Source organism: Entelurus aequoreus, linkage group LG26 (assembly GCF_033978785.1).
Source record: "Entelurus aequoreus isolate RoL-2023_Sb linkage group LG26, RoL_Eaeq_v1.1, whole genome shotgun sequence".
Taxonomy (NCBI): domain Eukaryota; kingdom Metazoa; phylum Chordata; class Actinopteri; order Syngnathiformes; family Syngnathidae; genus Entelurus; species Entelurus aequoreus.
In genome coordinates, this window is record NC_084756.1 from 26,817,729 (window position 1) to 26,835,001 (window position 17,273).

At 43.3% G+C, this 17,273-nt stretch overlaps 1 protein-coding gene across 1 annotated transcript in view; it reads right to left on the reverse strand.

The window, feature by feature from the left end:
- The window catches only part of LOC133643470 (rho-related GTP-binding protein RhoA-D-like), a 41,488-nt gene that overhangs the window by 1,987 nt on the left and 22,228 nt on the right, over positions 1-17,273 (reverse strand). The window contains exons 2-5 of the mRNA XM_062038080.1: positions 15,848-16,005; positions 3,464-3,584; positions 3,111-3,241; positions 1-999 (exon numbers count right to left, since the gene is read on the reverse strand). The exon at positions 1-999 is cut by the window's left edge and continues 1,987 nt beyond it. Coding sequence (XP_061894064.1) covers positions 826-999; positions 3,111-3,241; positions 3,464-3,584; positions 15,848-16,003 — 582 coding nt within the window. The 5' untranslated portion in view covers positions 16,004-16,005 and the 3' untranslated portion in view covers positions 1-825. The remainder of the gene's footprint in view (positions 1,000-3,110; positions 3,242-3,463; positions 3,585-15,847; positions 16,006-17,273) is intronic.

A 17,273-nucleotide genomic window follows, 5' to 3' on the forward strand; every position in this document is an offset into this window, starting at 1 on the left:
AAGAACCAGAACAGAGAAGGCACCAAGAAGAGCGCGGGGGTGGAAAAAACCCCATTAACTCCTCACTGGGCCGAACACGAAAAGAATGCCGACCCACTAGAAACTGAGACACAAGGAGTTGCATGAATCGGTTTACCTGTCAAGCACAGATTCCAAAAAAGGGTGTGTCCCAAAACCGCGGAGCTAGTTCTACACAAGGAGGATGTTAGGGTTCTGCAGCCAACATGTTGAGTTACTCACACCACGTCGGGTCGTTTTGAACGGCAAATTGGCAACGCGCGATAAATCTCATCTCGGGTAAAAATGGCAAGAACTCCTTTGTTGGTTGTCGGCAGCAACCGGGGGGACGTCGAGGTCAGCGGCGCGGAAAAACCTCGGCTGCCGTGTCGCTCCCAATGACAAGCGCACACGTGTGCAGACAACTTAGAAAAAGGCACTAGCTGTTACGCACACGTTCCGTTTTGCGGCGAATCATTTTGTGGGGCGGCACCTTCCTCAGAGAGACAGAACGTTAGCGAGGAAAGGTCGCTGCCCGCCCTCACTCAACAATATTGCATTCTAACATGGCTGCCTGGTGACGAATACAAAAGAAAACATGCGTGTGTTTAAAGAAAAGCAAAATCAACGAGGAATTGATAACATCCATTTCTAATATGGACAAAGTCCGTTTCCTGTATGTTTGCATACAATCGGCCTGCCTGACTCTTATTGTGAAATGCAGCACACAGTACAAAGATGCCGTTCGATAAAAAGGCCAGTCTGTTTTCTCACGGTGTGTGTGTGTGTGTGTGCATGTGTGTGTGTGTGTGTGAGTGGACGGATGGCTCACAACAGCGCGCAGGCGCTTCTCTTCTTGCGCTTGCGGACCTGCAGCGCCGCCCTGGTGGCCATCTCGAACACCTCCCGCACGCCATCTTTGGTCTTGGCCGAGCACTCCAGGTAGCCGAAGGCGTTGATCCTGGTGGCCATTTCTCGGCCTTCTTCCGTCTTCACCGGCTCCTGCGTGTCGAGACAAAAAGAGGTTAGCGAGTCTAACGAGTGACAAAGAAACAGATGACAAACTGAACTATGGAAGAAAAAATATAGAAAGTGTAAATTCCGGGCTTTAAGCCACTTCTTTTTTCCTCCGCTTTATAACTCTGACACAGTGACCATCGACTTCTTGGTCACCTTCTAGACTAGGACCCTTGTTCCTGGTCGACCGTGGTTCTTAACCTGGGTTCGATGGAACCCTAGGGGTTCGGTGAGTCGGCCTCAGGGGTTCGGCGGAGGTCAAGACACACCCGACTCATCGTGTAAATACAAACTTCTCCCAATCGACGTATTACGGATACGGCAACAGCTGACTGGCTTGCAGGTGTGTCATTTGTTGTGAGTTCATGCACTGTGTTGGTTTTGTTGTTTGAACAAGGTGATGTTCATGCACGCTTCATTTTGTGCACCAGTAAAAAAAACATGGTAACACTTTAGTATGGGGAACATTTTATTAGTTGCTTATTAACATGCAAATTAGTAACATATTGGCTCTTAACTAGTCATTATTAAGTACTTATTAATTCCTTATTCGGCATGGCCTTATTATAACCCTAACCCTTTAACCCTGGCCCTAACCCTAACCAAATAACTCTAAATTAGGTCTTTATTACTTAGAATATGTTCCCCTAGTGTCCAAATAACTCTAAATGAAGTCTTTGTTACTTAGAATATGTTCCCCATACTAAAGTGTTACTAAAAACATATACCGTATTTTTCGGAGTATAAGTCGCACCTGCCGAAAATGCATAATAAAGAAGGAAAAAAACATATATAAGTCGCACTGGAGTATAATTCGCATTTTTTGGGGAAATGTATTTGATAAAAGCCAACACGTAGAATAGACATTTGAAAGGCAATTTTAAATAAATAAGGAATAGTGAACAACAGGCTGAATAAGTGTACGTTATATGAGGCATAAATAACCAACTGAGAAGGTGCCTGGTATGTTAACGTAACATATTATGGTAAGAGTCATTCAAATAACTATAACATATAGAACATGCTATACGTTTACCAAACAATCTGTCACTCCTAATCGCTAAATCCCAGGAAATCTTATACGTCTAGTCTCTTACGTGAATGAGCTAAATAATATTATTTGATATTTTACGCTAATGTGTTAATCATTTCACACCTACACTACCGTTCAAAAGTTTGGGGTCACCCAAACAATTTTGTGGAATAGCCTTCATTTCTAAGAACAAGAATAGACCGTCGAGTTTCAGATGAAAGTTCTCTTTTTCTGGCCATTTGGAGCGTTTAATTGACCCCACAAATGTGATGCTCCAGAAACTCAATCTGCTCAAAGGAAGGTCAGTTTTGTAGCTTCTGTAACGAGCTAAACTGTTTTCAGATGTGTGAACATGATTGCACAAGGGTTTTCTAATCATCAATTAGCCTTCTGAGCCAATGAGCAAACACATTGTACCATTAGAACACTGGAGTGATAGTTGCTGGAAATGGGCCTCCATACACCTATGTAGATATTGCACCAAAAAGCAGACATTTGCAGCTAGAATAGTCATTTACCACATTAGCAATGTATAGAGTGTATTTCTTTCAAGTTAAGACTAGTTTAAAGTTATCTTCATTGAAAAGTACAGTACTTTTCCTTCAAAAATAAGGACATTTCAATGTGACCCCAAACTTTTGAACGGTAGTGTAAGTCGCTCCTGAGTATAAGTCTATGAAAAAAACTGCGTCTTATAGTCCGAAAAATACGGTAATTAAAATGATCTGATTAAAGTTGTTTGACATCACTGGTAAAAAGTGAGTAAAAGGTACACAACAGCACTTCTTGGAGACGCACACACTGACGAGACAGGCGTGGACAAACACTACTCATTAGTATTAAAACTACAGACACAAAAAGCACTACGTTCCGAGTATGGCTTACTAAATTCTAGCATCAAGCCTTGATTTTGGACAACAAACTTCCATTACACTCTTGTGGGACCTATTTCAAATTGTATGAAAATAAATACTGTAATATTGGACCTTTAACTTTGCAGATGATCTCATGATATTGGGTCTCAAAAGTGTGCATGCTGTTGACCTTTCTCGAGCCAGTGTACCTGCTTCATCTTGGCCAGCTCTCTCCGCGTGTGATCGTCGTTCCTCAGGTCTTTCTTGTTCCCCACCAGGATGATGGGAACGTTGGGACAGAAGTGCTTCACCTCAGGCGTCCACTTCTCTGGAATGTTTTCTGTCCCGAGAAAGTGAGAGCATGCAAGATGAAATACTCAGGCGGGACAACTATAAAAGGGGACAGAGTCACTTCTCATGATGGATTGTTCTGCAGCTTGCTGAAGGCAAGGGTTAGTTGTTTTTTTTAGCTCCACTAATCTTTGGCTGCTATGTATAAAATAACCACTTAATTTGTCAAAGTCATTTTTTAAATGTACTATTTGGGTAAGGCAAAACATACCTAAACTGTCTGGGCTATCAATGGAAAAGCACATTAAGATGACGTCAGTGTCCGGGTAGGAGAGAGGCCTCAACCTGTCGTAGTCCTCTTGGCCTGCAGTATCCCACAATGCCAACTCCACCTGCGGAGGGAAAAAAACAACAAATAAAATGAAGTATTTGCTAGTTTTCCCGCTCAATTGTTGCAAAAAGTCATGAGTGCGGTAAATAACCGTCATTTGACTGACAGCCTTGTTCGCCAATCAGAATTGTTGAGTCTCGCTTTTAGGAGGTAGACATAGGGATGATACTCGAAACCGGTTTTCCCGGTTGTTCGATAAGAAAAGAACCGAGTCCTCGGACGTCACGTAGCTCAGTCATTAGGCACAGATAGCGAAAGCAGGAAAAACAATGGACCGGAAAAAGCGCTCCAAGGTGTAATAAAAGTTCAAAACAAAAGGTATAATCCAATGAATAACTTTACTGAGAGATTTGAGCAGGGTACAAACACATGATGAACACTTTTACGACCAACCGGAAACATAGCAACCAGGGGCCGTACTTATCAAGCTTCTTAGAGTGCCATTTTACACTTAAGTCCTGAGAATTTGCGAAATGTAGTCCTACTCTCAAACTTAAGAATAAAAGCTTTTTATCAACGTTCTTAAGTCTAAGAATCACTCCTACTCTCCACGATATTTAAGAGACCTTCAGAGGTGTCTTAAGTGGTTAGGAGTTGCCAGCAGGGGATGGCACTGAGGCGAGAGAGACGTGCGCGAACGTTCAGGGAACGGAACAATGTTTGGTTTTTTTTGATGACGAGCAGCTGATCAAACGGTATCGTTTAGACAGAGCGGATATTATTTTTGTCACAGATTTAATACTTTTCGATTCCTTGTTGATTTCTGCATGTGTCTGCAGTGGGCTAGTATATATAGAGCCACCCACACCAGTTTCAAATTAGTTGCCTAATTAATGAATTGGAAAGAAAATGTTATGACAGTAGCGTATGTGTGTGGCCGTGAGGTGAGTGACGTTAGTGAGTGTGTGGGCGAGAGAAGAGAGGGAGCGGTAGCGTGAGTGCCGGCGGGGACTAGTTTGTTTTGTATTATTTTGTAATTTATTGTCAAAATATACACTCCCATTGTCCACTTAAATATTTCCAAGATATTTCTTTATTCTTAGACAACGGATTCCCTTCCGTGATTGGTCATTTCTATGGACACAGAAATGACGTCACCTAAAATTCCGTTTACGGCACATAGTAATGTCGTAATTCAGCTCTGAGTGTGACACTTACGATTCAGTCCTAAACTTCGCTGAAAGTGTGAGTAAGACGCTTGATAACTAACTTTTAAGTGCAGCTTTCAGCGAAGAATTTATTTACTCTTAAGTCAACTCTTAGCAGACTTCTTAGGAGTAATTCTAAGAAGCTTGATAAGTACGGCCCCAGGCTAGCAACGCACATCCTTTACGGCAGCTGTCGCAACGTTCTTAAAGCAACCGCAGCACATACATATATATACAACACATCTCCCTTTTTTAACTTTTGTTTTTCTTTCCTTGTAAACGTTACAAAATCACACTGTATATGTGTTGTCTGTCTAATTATAAATAATGCAGACGAGGCGTGTTGGCTGAGTTCTTGACGTTTACTGTCACAGCGTGTTCATGACCTCATTCTTAGCTGCCGGCGTGACGACATGCAACAACACTTTTCGGGGCTACCGCGCATGCTCGTCACTCCCGTTGCATGCTGGGTAGTGTAGTTGTTATATTCCCTAGCCTAGCTCATAACATCACATCTTTCCCCCTATAAAGAAATAATGTTAACTCAATAAAGTGTATTTCTTTTTTTTAGCTTTAACTTTTCATTTTTTAGCATTGTAACCACATTTGCAAACAACCTTTCTCTTCATAGAATTTTCTTTCAATAAAGAAATAAAGTGCAAAAATGTCAAAGCATCATAACAAACAGTTATGTCAAATAGCAGCAGAATTGCACTTTTTGGAGAGCTGTATTATTTTCAGTTTTGTGCCCAAGGGACGGATTTTATTTAACACTATATTATTATTTATACACCTATAGTGATCACAGAGACAGCTTGTTTTTGTGTTACTGTATATATTTGTTTTTCTGAAAAATCCCACTTAATATACTTTGGGTAACAACAGTCAATGTTTATTTATTTTTTTTATTTTTTTTAGGGGGGTAACAGTCAATATTTATTTATTTATTAGATTAAATTTTTTTCTTATATAATAAAAGTGAGCTTTTGTTAAACCAAATGTGTGTTTTTTTCCATATACAACAACCTATCTGGACTCGATAAGAGAATTGATAAGGAATCGGTTCGATAAGAGGATTCGATAATAGGCTCGAACTCGATAATTTCTTATCAAACATCATCCCTAGGTAGACAGGTCTTTATTGTCATTGCACAAGTACAACAAACCCATTCAAGATTAGACAAACAAACAGTGTACAGGGTTACAGAACAGTAACGCTGATGGGTCACCACTTGGCGGCCCGTAAAAGATAACAAAAAGGTAAACGCTGGGGGAGGATGAGTAAAAAAATACAATCTAGACTGGGCTCCTAAGGGGGCCGAGTCTGGAGTGGAGAAAAAACCTCCATAATAATAATAATAATACATTTTATTTATAAGGCGCCTTTCTAGGCATTCAAGGACACCGTACAAAATCAAAACAATAAAATCAAATTGGATAAAAACAACAATGATAACAACAACATAGATAGAGAAGAAAAGATGATTACAATGAATAAGCAGTCAGGAATATGTGTGTTTTGAGTCTTGATTTGAAGAGGGATATTGAGTCTAAATTACGAAGGTCTGGTGGCAAAGAGTTCCAAAGATGTGGGCAGAGCGGCTGAAAGCTCGGGCACCCATGGTGGACAGTTTAAACAAAGCGACAGTCAGATGGATGGATGAAGAGGATCTTAGGGAAAGCGAGGGCGTGGCGACATGGATCAGGTCAGAGAGATAAGATGGAGAAAGGTTATGGATGGCTTTGAAAGTGAGGAGAATTATTTTAAAGTGGATACGATGTAGCAAAGCACATATACATATTACAACATCTCGAGATATCTAGCAACAGAGGGGAGGGAGTGGGGGCCACGGTGGCAGGCTGCAGCTCTTCAGGCACTGCCCAGCCGTCCATCACCCTTAAGAGATTTGCGTCAAGGGCGTTGGATGGGGCGTGGGGTATGTGTGTGTGGCGTATATTTTTGTGGATGCATGTGTGTGTGTAAGCCTGCCACGTGTCGCTATACCGCAGTCTTGGTGTCGTGCAGCTGCTAGTCCATACTTGCCAACCCTCCCGTTATTAGCGGGAGAATCCCGTTATTCAGCGCCTCTCCCGACAACATCCCGGCAGAGATTTTCTCCCGACAAACTCCCGGTATTCAGCCGGAGCTGGAGGCCACGCCCTCTCCAGCTCAATGCGGACCTGAGACTGAGTGGGGACAGCCTATTCTCACGTCCGCTTTCCCACAATATAAATACGCTTGCAAGTTCCAAAACGAATGGAAACAAGAATTTCAGTTCATCCAGGGCAGTTGGAAGGGGAAGGTGTATGTTGCCTGTAAATATGTAGAACAGACTTCTCCATTGGACACGGTGGCCGAAATGATTTCTCAGTCATGAACAGAGAAGTTAAACAGGACAATACTGCCATCTAATGGATAGATAATTCAAGTATTTATTTTATGTAAATAAAATAAATATATATATATATAGCTAGAATTCACTGAAAGTCAAGTATTTCATACATATATATATATACATATATATATATATGTATATATATATATACATATATATATATACATATATATATATATACATATATATATACATATATATATATATATATATATATACATACATACATACATACATACATACATATATATATATATATATATATATATGTATGTATACATACATATATGTATACATATATATATATATGAGCCAGTGACCTCCAGGAAAGGCTGGATGACGTCCACGAAAAGAGTGGTGACAACTGGAGAGACAGTGGACAGCCCGGAGAGACGGCAACCGGGGTAGGGAAGGCCAGCCCCCTGACCTACAGCTCCCGCGAGGGGGCACCCAAATCTTGCTACGAAGAACCCTACAGGAAAATACCCCCAGGGATGCCCGAGAGGGGGGGAGGATGAGCATCCCAACAGGACGGATTTAATGGTTATGACCCAAGCAAATGGACAACGGATTACGAGCGCAGTCTGCATATGTGGCAAGGTCTGCAAGAACTCGAGAGGTCTGAAGATCCACCAGACTAAGATGGCCTGCCTTGGGAGGGAACAAGTGAAGCGACGCTCAGAAACGGCAGCAGATGCAACAGTTCCTGTTGTGCCTGCTGCTGAACCTGGTCAGACGGAGGAGGAGCCAGGTCCGGAGTCTCCCCACAGTACCCGGAACCTCCAAGCAACACGTTTCCCCCCACCAAGCAGAAAATCGGAACACCGCCGGGTAAAGTGGCCTGTCGCTAACAGCAAGGAGTGGACCAAGCTGGATGAGGACGTAGATGAAGCCCTGGAATCCATTTCGAAGGGTGACGCTGACCAGAAACTTCAAACCATGTGCTCCCTCATAATGAGCATAGGAGGTGAGCGTTTTGGAGTGGAACAGAAGCAAGGAGCAGCTAGAAACCCAGCAAAACTCAATCGGCGCGAAGTCAAGATAAGCGAGTTGAGGCAAGAACTCAAATCCTTAAGACGTCAGTTTAAGGCAGCCAAGGAAGAGGAGAGAACTCCTCTGTCAGAACTCACTAACATCGTAAGAAAGAAGCTCATCACGTTGAGGAGGGCCGAATGGCACCGAAGGAGGGGAAAGGAAAAGGCACGGAAGCGAAGCGCCTTCATAGGCAACCCCTTCACCTTCACTAAGAGGCTTTTGGGCCAGAAGCGAAGTGGTCACCTCGCTTGCCCTGTAGAAGAGATTGACCATCATCTCAATGCCACCTTCAGTGACTCTTCAAGAGATCAAGAGCTTGGCCCTTCTGAGGCACTGGTGACTCCAGCAGATCCAGTGTCCCAATTCAACAGTGATGAACCCACCCTGGCAGAGGTTAAGGAAGTTGTGAAAGCTGCTAGATCTGGTTCTGTCCCCGGCCCCAGCGGTGTACCCTACAAGGTCTACAAGCAGTGTCCACGGCTCCTCAAGCGTCTGTGGAAGATCTTGAAGGTGATTTGGCGGAGAGGGAAAGTCTCTGCTCAGTGGAGATACGCGGAGGGCGTCTGGATCCCGAAAGAAGAGAACTCCAGCAACATCGAGCAGTTTCGTATAATCTCGCTGCTCAGCGTTGAGAGCAAGATTTTCTTTAAGATCCTGTCCCAACGACTTACCGAGTTCCTCTTGAAGAATGCCTACATAGACACCTCTGTCCAGAAGGGGGGAGTACCTGGAGTGCCTGGGTGCCTGGAGCATACAGGAGTGGTGACACAGTTGATCCGGGAGGCAAGGGAGAACAAAGGAGATTTGGCAACTCTCTGGCTTGACTTAACCAACGCCTACGGATCTATCCCGCACAAACTTGTTGAAATAGCACTGACAAGACACCATGTTCCTGGGAAAATCTGTAACCTCATCATGGACTACTACAACAACTTCGAAGCAAGAGTCTCCTCAAGCCAAGTAACATCTGCCTGGCACCGCCTGGAGAAGGGCATAATCACTGGTTGTACAATCTCAGTGTCACTCTTCTCCTTGGCAATGAACATGATTGTCAAGTCTGCGGAGGTTGAATGCAGAGGGCCAAAATCAAGATCTGGGACCCGGCAGCCCCCCATAAGAGCTTTTATGGATGACTTGACAGTGATGACCACATCTGTGCCTGGGTGCAGGTGGCTCCTCCAGGGGCTTGAACGGCTCATCACATGGGCAAAGATGAGCTTCAAGCCAGCAAAGTCCAGGTCTCTGGTCCTAAAGAAAGGTAAAGTGGCCGACCATTTCCGCTTTACAGTTGGAGGGTACTTGATTCCAACGGTGACCGAAAGACCTGTTAAGAGCCTGGGCAAGATCTTTGATAGCTCCCTGAAGGACGCAGTGGCCTTGCAGCAGACAAAGAGCGACCTGACCTCATGGCTCACAGCCATCGACAGATCTGGTCTCCCAGGAAAGTTTAAAGCCTGGATGTACCAACACGGAGTCTTGCCTAGAATACTCTGGCCTCTGTTAATCTACGAGGTACCAATGACAACGGTTGAGGTACTAGAGAAGACCATCAGCCAGTTCCTGAGGAGATGGCTGGGGCTCCCTCGGTCCTTAAGCAGCATTGCTCTTTATGGCCATTCCACCAAGCTGCAGCTCCCTCTCAGGGGACTGTTGGAGGAATTCAAAGTCACCCGCTCCAGAGAGGTAATGATGTACAGAGACTCCGCAGATGTCAAGGTCGCCTCGGCAGGAATCGTTGTTAAGACCGGGAGGAAGTGGCAGGCACAAGAAGCCGTAAGCAGAGCAGAGGCGCGGCTGAGGCACAAAACCTTGTTGGGTACTGTGGCAAGGGGAAGGGCAGGCCTCGGCAGCTTTCCAAAGCCACGTTGGGACCGGGCCCGTGGCAAGGAGAAGCGCCAACTGGTCCAAGAGGAGATCCGTGCAGAGGTGGAGGAAGAACGTTGCTGCCGGATGGTCAGCATGTCCAAACAAGGGGCGTGGACAAGGTGGGAGCATGCAGAACCTCGAAAACTCACCTGGGCAGAGCTCTGGAGAGCTGAACCTCTGCGCACAAAATTCCTCATACAGTCTGTGTACGATGTCCTCCCATGCCCCGCCAACCTGCACATCTGGGGCCTAGCAGACACTCCGGAGTGTAAACTGTGCCAGAGGAGGGGCACCTTGGAGCACATCCTGAGCTGTTGCCCAAAGGCACTAGGGGAGGGGCGGTATCGCTGGCGCCACGACCAAGTTTTAAAAGCCCTGGCGGATTCTATCTGCGCAGCGATACAAAACAGCAAGTCCCAGGCCGCCCCGAAGCAGTCAATCACCTTCATCAGAGCAGGACAGAAGGCAAGCCGCCAGCCCAACTTCTCAGGAGGGCTCCTGGCCACCGCTCGTGACTGGCAGCTCCATGTTGACCTGGGAAGGCAACTCAAGTTCCCGGCCAATATCGCTTCCACGTCACTCCGCCCAGACATGGTGTTAACATCGGAGTCATCCAAGCAAGTGGTGCTACTGGAGCTGACTGTTCCCTGGGAGGAGCGAATTGACGAAGCAAATGAGCGAAAGAGGGCCAAATACGCTGAGCTCACTGTAGAGTGTCGGAGTAACGGCTGGAGAGCCCGCTGTGAACCAGTCGAGATTGGGTGCAGAGGTTTTGCTGGTCACTCACTACAGCGTGTGTTCAGAATCCTTGGCATTAGAGGACTGCAGTCGAGAAAAGCCACCAAGAACATCCTAGAGGCCGCAGAAAAGGCCTCCCGGTGGCTGTGGATCCGTAGGGGGGATCCGTGGTGCGCTACTTGGACACAGGCCGGGGTCTGATCACCCCCGGCTGGGTCGCCCGGGCGAGGGTGTCTGATGATTAAAGACCCGAAACACCCTATGACCCCGGGTTTATCACTGATGACGTGTCCAAGCATCACCGTGAGGTGTATTCAAGTTCTATATATATGAAATACTCGAGTTGGTGAATTCTAGCGGTAAATAACCACGCCCCCCCTACTCCCCACCTCCCGATATTGGAGGTCTCAAGGTTGGCAAGTATGTGCTAGTCCAAAGTCAACATGGGACAATGAAAAAGGAGGATTACCTCCAAATTCTTCAGGACAACCTAAAATCATCAGCCCGGAGGTTGGGTCTTAAACGCAGTTGGGTGTTCCAACAGGACAATGACCCCAAACACACGTCAAAAGTGGTAAAGGAATGGCTAAATCAGGCTAGAATTAAGGTTTTAGAATGGCCTTCCCAAAGTCCTGACTTAAACGTGTTGACAATGCTGAAGAAACAAGTCCTTGCCAGAAAACCAACAAATTTAGCTGAACTTCACCAATATTGTCAAGAGGAGTGGTCAAAAATTCAAGCAGAAGCTTGTGGATGGCTACCAAAAGCACCTTATTGCAGTGAAACTTGCCAAGGGACATGTAAGCAAATGTGTATACTTTTGACCCAGCACATTTGGTCACATTTTCAGTAGACTCATAATAAATTCATAAAAGAACCAAACTTCATCAATGTTTTTTTGTGACCAACAAGTATGTGCTCCATTCACTCTATCACAAAAAAATAAGAGTTGTAGAAATTATTGGAGACTCTAGACAGCCATGACATGATGTTCTTTACAAGTGTATGTCAACTTTTGACCCTGGCTGGACGAATCGCAAATGTCTGCAACTGCACAACATTTCACTTCTTAAGCTCAAATGAGTAGGAAATTGAAGTGTTGGAGATGTTGCTTCCGCAATCATTGCTAAGAGCTAATCAGCTTGTCGCGTCTGTCGTCATCGTTGTGGAAATGAACACGGGGCTTGGTTGGCATCATCCCTTCAAGCCACTGATTAATTCAATTAGAGAAAGTGGGAGATTAGCGGGCATCAAATCTTCTGTGCTTGCACGGGGCAACAACAGCCACTTCTCACAGCAAGGTACTGCAATCTTTGGCTAATCTTTTAGCTGACTTGGTGAATTCAAGCTTTTAAAAAAAAAAGAAAAAAGAGCGTTAAAATAAAAAGGACCTTCACGCTAAAGCCCAAAGACAAAGCTGCGGCCACAGACAGGAGCGCAGGCATCAGTCGGCGGTCCCAAAATAGAGGTCTGCAGAGGCAGAGGGTGGGAGGTGGCAGCACGATGTATGAGCAAACGTTCCCGCTGGAACTTTTGGGAGCAAAGGCAGCAAGAACCAGAAACCCCTATTTTTAGAAAACGCCCTATCCATCGAAGGTGGGAGATTTGAGTGAAAGCACGAATCCACTTCATCTGGTTGTATAATGCTCTAACTCTCAGGGGGCGGTAGGAACCCTTGAATAGTCATAATTATCCCCCACTGGACTCAAAACTTGAACTTTTCCGCCCAAAACCGGTTAACCCCTCCTTGGCACCTTGTCCGGAGTGCAAAAAGGACAGGAAATTGAAAAGTTTGTTATCTTGAGGGATGAGGAAGGTCCTGAGGGATGGATGGAGAGGAGGATTTGGAGGAGATATTGTTGTTGCTCGTCTGAACAGGAAACCGAGGGAGGTAGGAGTCATTTCCTGTTTTGCCAAGTGGTGATCCCGGAGGAGGGACCAGCTCAAAAGAACAAATCCCTTTGATAATACGAGCCATCGGCAACTCACACAACACTTTTTGATGCAAAACTCCTTGATTGCAACAGTAATAGGATGTGTTCGTACTTGTCATGGGCTATTTTTACACTGCGGACCAAATCGGATTTTTTAAAAATTCTATTTTTTTTCCAGCTGACTGTTTGGATTACCCTTATAAGCGCACAGGACACAATGTTGCCCCAATGTGGCCTCGACATCACTTACATGCGCACTTCGATAAAGTGAAAACAAAAGAAGTTGACCGGATTCCGTAAATGAACGAGGAAGTCGTTACTACTACTACTTTGCAAAATAAAAGCCACCACACATTAAAAATGAGGGTTTTTTTTAAGGGGAAATCAATTAAAGTAATGTAATGGACACTGGCCCGAGAGTTAGTGGCGGCCGAGGGTGGAGTCTCTTGGTTGCTTTGTTGGGTCTGCTCTTGTCTCTGGCCATGCTCCCCCCACCCCAGCAGACGATGGCGTGGAACATTGCAGAGGCCTCATGTTTTTTCCCGCTACTTAGTGCGTAACGTTGACCGCCGTACCAAGTGGATTTCTGCCATACGGAGCATGATACGGAGGGATCACTGGACTCCTACAGAACACTCCAGACTGTGCTGTGAACATTTTGTCTCTGGTAAGTAGGGATGATGTTTGATAAGAAATTATCGAGTTCGAGCCTATTATCGAATCCTCTTATCGAACCGATTCCTTATCGATTCTCTTATGGAGTCCAGATAGGTTGTTGTATATGGAAAAAAAAACACAATATTTGGTTTAACAAAAGCTCACTTTTATTATATAAGAAAAAAATAAAATCTAATAAATAAATAAATATTGACTGTTACCCCCCTAAAAAAATACAATAAAATAAATAAATATTGACTGTTGTTACCCAAAGTATATTAAATGGGATTTTTCAGAAAAACAAATATATACAGTAACACAAAAACAACCTGTCTCTGTGATCACTATATGTGTATAAATAATACTATAGTGTTAAATAAAATCAGTCCCTTGGGCACAAAACTGAAAATAATACAGCTCTCCAAAAAGTGCACTTCTGCTGCTATTTGACATAACTGTTTGTTATGATGCTTTGACATTTTTGCACTTTATTTCTTTATTGAAAGAACATTCTATGAAGACAAAAGTTGTTTGCAAATGTGGTTACAATGCTAAAAAAATGAAAAGTTAAAGCTAAAAAAAGAAATACACTTTATTGAGTTAAAATCTTTCTTTATAGGGGGGAAGATGTGATGTTATGAGCTAGGGAATATAACAACTACACTACCCAGCATGCAACGGGAGTGACGAGCATGCGCGGTAGCCCCGAAAAGTGTTGTTGCATGTCGTCACCCGTGAAAGTAAACGTCAAGAACTCAGCCAACACGCCTCGTCTGCATTATTTATAATTAGACAGACAACACATCTACAGTGTGATTTTGTTTTGTTTACAAGGAAAGAAAAACAAAATTTGAAAAAGGGAGATGTCATATATGTTGTATATATATATATATATATATATATATGTATATATATATATATATATATATATATATATATATATATATATATATATATATATATATATATATGTATGTGCTGCGGTTGCTTTAAGAACGTTGTGACAGCTGCCGTAAAGGTGGTGCGTTGCTAGCCTGGTTGCTATGTTTCCGGTTGGTCGTAAAAGTGTTCGTCATGTGTTTGTACCCTGCTCAAATCTCTCAGTAAAGTTATTCATTGGATTATACTTTTTGTTTTGAACTTTATTATTCCATTGTTTTTCCTGCTTTCCCTATCTGCGCCTAATGACTGAGCTACGTGACGTAAATTCTTGTGATGTCTCAAGGGGCATTTCTGGTCGGGATGGGATCCGTTCCGAGGGATTCGAATAAAGAACCAACTCTTTTTCTTTACTATAGTGGTCTCGATAACGAGTACCGGTTCTCAAAAAGGGATTCGAGTCAGAGGACTCGGTTCTTTTCCTATCGAACAACCGGGAAAACCGGTTTCGAGTATCATCCCTACTGGTAAGTGAACACAGCTAGTAGTGTTAGCTTCGTTTCCAACCTTTTCTGACTAATTATTAATAGGTGATTGATTGAAGAATTTATTAGAAATTTGCATAGGATCAGGTAGAGTTTTATGACATGGTACAGATTGACTGGTACAAGGTCAACTAAAAGGAGTTGCCCCAAGAAAGCATTACAAGCATGTGTTTATTTAAAAAAAAGCTTCCTCCGTGTAAGAGTAACGTTTATGTTTTTACCGTTGCGGATATGGCAGGCAAAATCAGCCACTACTTTAAAAAGCGATCTCGCGAGGAGTAAAGTCTACAGTCCAGGTGAAACAGAGCAGAGAAATTAACGTAACAGGCAGTTAAAATGTAATAATTCACGGTGGTGACAACATGTGGAAATTTTTGTCCACAGAGCGCGTGAAGGCTGCTTCAAAATCATCTATGAGTGTCTCAAGCAAAAGTGGCCCCACCACACAAGCTATGAGCCCACCATTCTCTTATGCAAGCGCTTAGGCCACAGGTGTCAAACTCAAGGCTCAGATCTGGCCCGCGACATCATTTTATCTGGCCCGCAAACACCTGGAAATGATATGTGTCAATAAAGTACTTCATATTTTCTCACTAAATGTAATGGCTGACAGAAAAAATATATGTACTGCTGGAAATTGCATGCTTTTTAAACTTTAATAGTATCCAATATTGCAACAAATATTACAGTATAATGTTATACTTTCCAAACATTGTTAGTCTAAACAAAAATGAATACTTAAACATCTGCTTGACTTATGATTTTACAGCCATCAAATTGATAAAAATGACAATACATTTTACAACATATTACTGTAAATTGAAAAAAACTATAATTTGTTTGTGTTAAAATTCTGGTGAATGGTCAGGATTGTACCACCTCTGCCTCAACTTGAGCCAGGAAAAACCCTGTTGTTGACTAATCAACTATCAAATGAATCGTCAGTTGCAGCCCTAGTAAGTACTTAGCTAAATGTACGCATCATCATCAACGTTCCACAGATCAATGCAAGCAGGAGTAAAACATTCTCACTTGATCAATTTAGTACAAGGAAGTTGGTACAAACCTGTTTTCCGTCAACTTCGATATCAGCTATGTAGTTCTCAAACACGGTAGGCACATAGACTTCCGGAAACTGGTCTTTGCTGAAAACGATGAGGAGGCATGTTTTACCGCAAGCTCCATCGCCGACAATCACCAGCTTCTTGCGAATGGCCGCCATATCTGTCAGAAAAGACAAGAGGAGGGGTATTTATTCAACGATACCTTAAGATGTCAAAGCAGAAACATTCATGCTCATGCTTCAGGCAACATTGTGCGAGTGGCAGCGTGTCATAGTGTCACACTTTCAGGAGGCGGTCATTGATGTGCACATGGTCATCAAAAACGGCCACGGCTGCCCAATCAGACGAGGCAAGGATGCTTCAAGCGGGAAGAGAAAAGACGACGGAGGTCGTAATTAAGGACATGTTGCCCATCCCTAGTTTGCACCAACATTCTGACGAAGAAGCAAGAACTCTTTTAAAAGGTAAATAATTTATTCCTGAGCAAAATAGCTTTTATCTGGGACCAAAACACACAACTCAAAGATGTCATGGGGAAAGTTTGCCAAAAAACTTCCCAGTGGAATCCCCCCAAGAATCACAAAAGCTTTTATTTAAAGAAAGGATAAATGGACCTTGGTTGCATTGACTTTATCCGAGTGATTTCTTACATTAACTCACTCACAGTAAAGTTGTGGGTGTCAGGCCAACTTCTAATTTACACTTGAGTTTACACCTGCTGCCAACACTACAAGCAAGAAGCGCCAAGACAAACCATCAATAACAACAACCATTAATCTAATCTTGAGCATCGGATTAGCGCTGCTACCAAAGGGATGCATGCAACACTTATGCAGACTCTTGAGTATTACGAAAAACAAGCAACACAATGAAACGACCGTACTATAAGCCGCTACTCTTTTCCTACACTTTGAACCCTGCGGCTTATAAAACGGAACGGCTAATTTATGGATTTTTCTTCGCTGGCGGCCATAATAAAAAAATAATTTGATTAAAAAAACAAGCAAAAACATTCAGAGGGTGTTTTATTGTTTGTGCTATGGCGCCATCTTTTGGACGAGTTTGCCTATTTATCAGAGCGGTTCAGTCATAGCATTTTCACTCGTATGAATTCTTCATTAATCACTCCAAGCAACAGTATAACTAAAACTGTTTATACGTACTAAACCGTCCCATGTGTGATGTCTGTTGAGAGTGTTTTAATGCATATTTGTACGTGCTATCGTAATGTAATGAAGCTGGCATCGTTAGCATTAGCTAAAATGCCAACACGTTTACAAGTGTCTGTGTTAATATTATTTTTATATTATCTTTTTGTATTGTTTCAGTTTCACAAATTCCTCAGTAAATTCACCAAAACGTCACCGTAGAGTTGAGTCTGTTTAGCTGGTTGGAGAGCTAGCTTCCGCAGCTAGTGGGTCCATGACG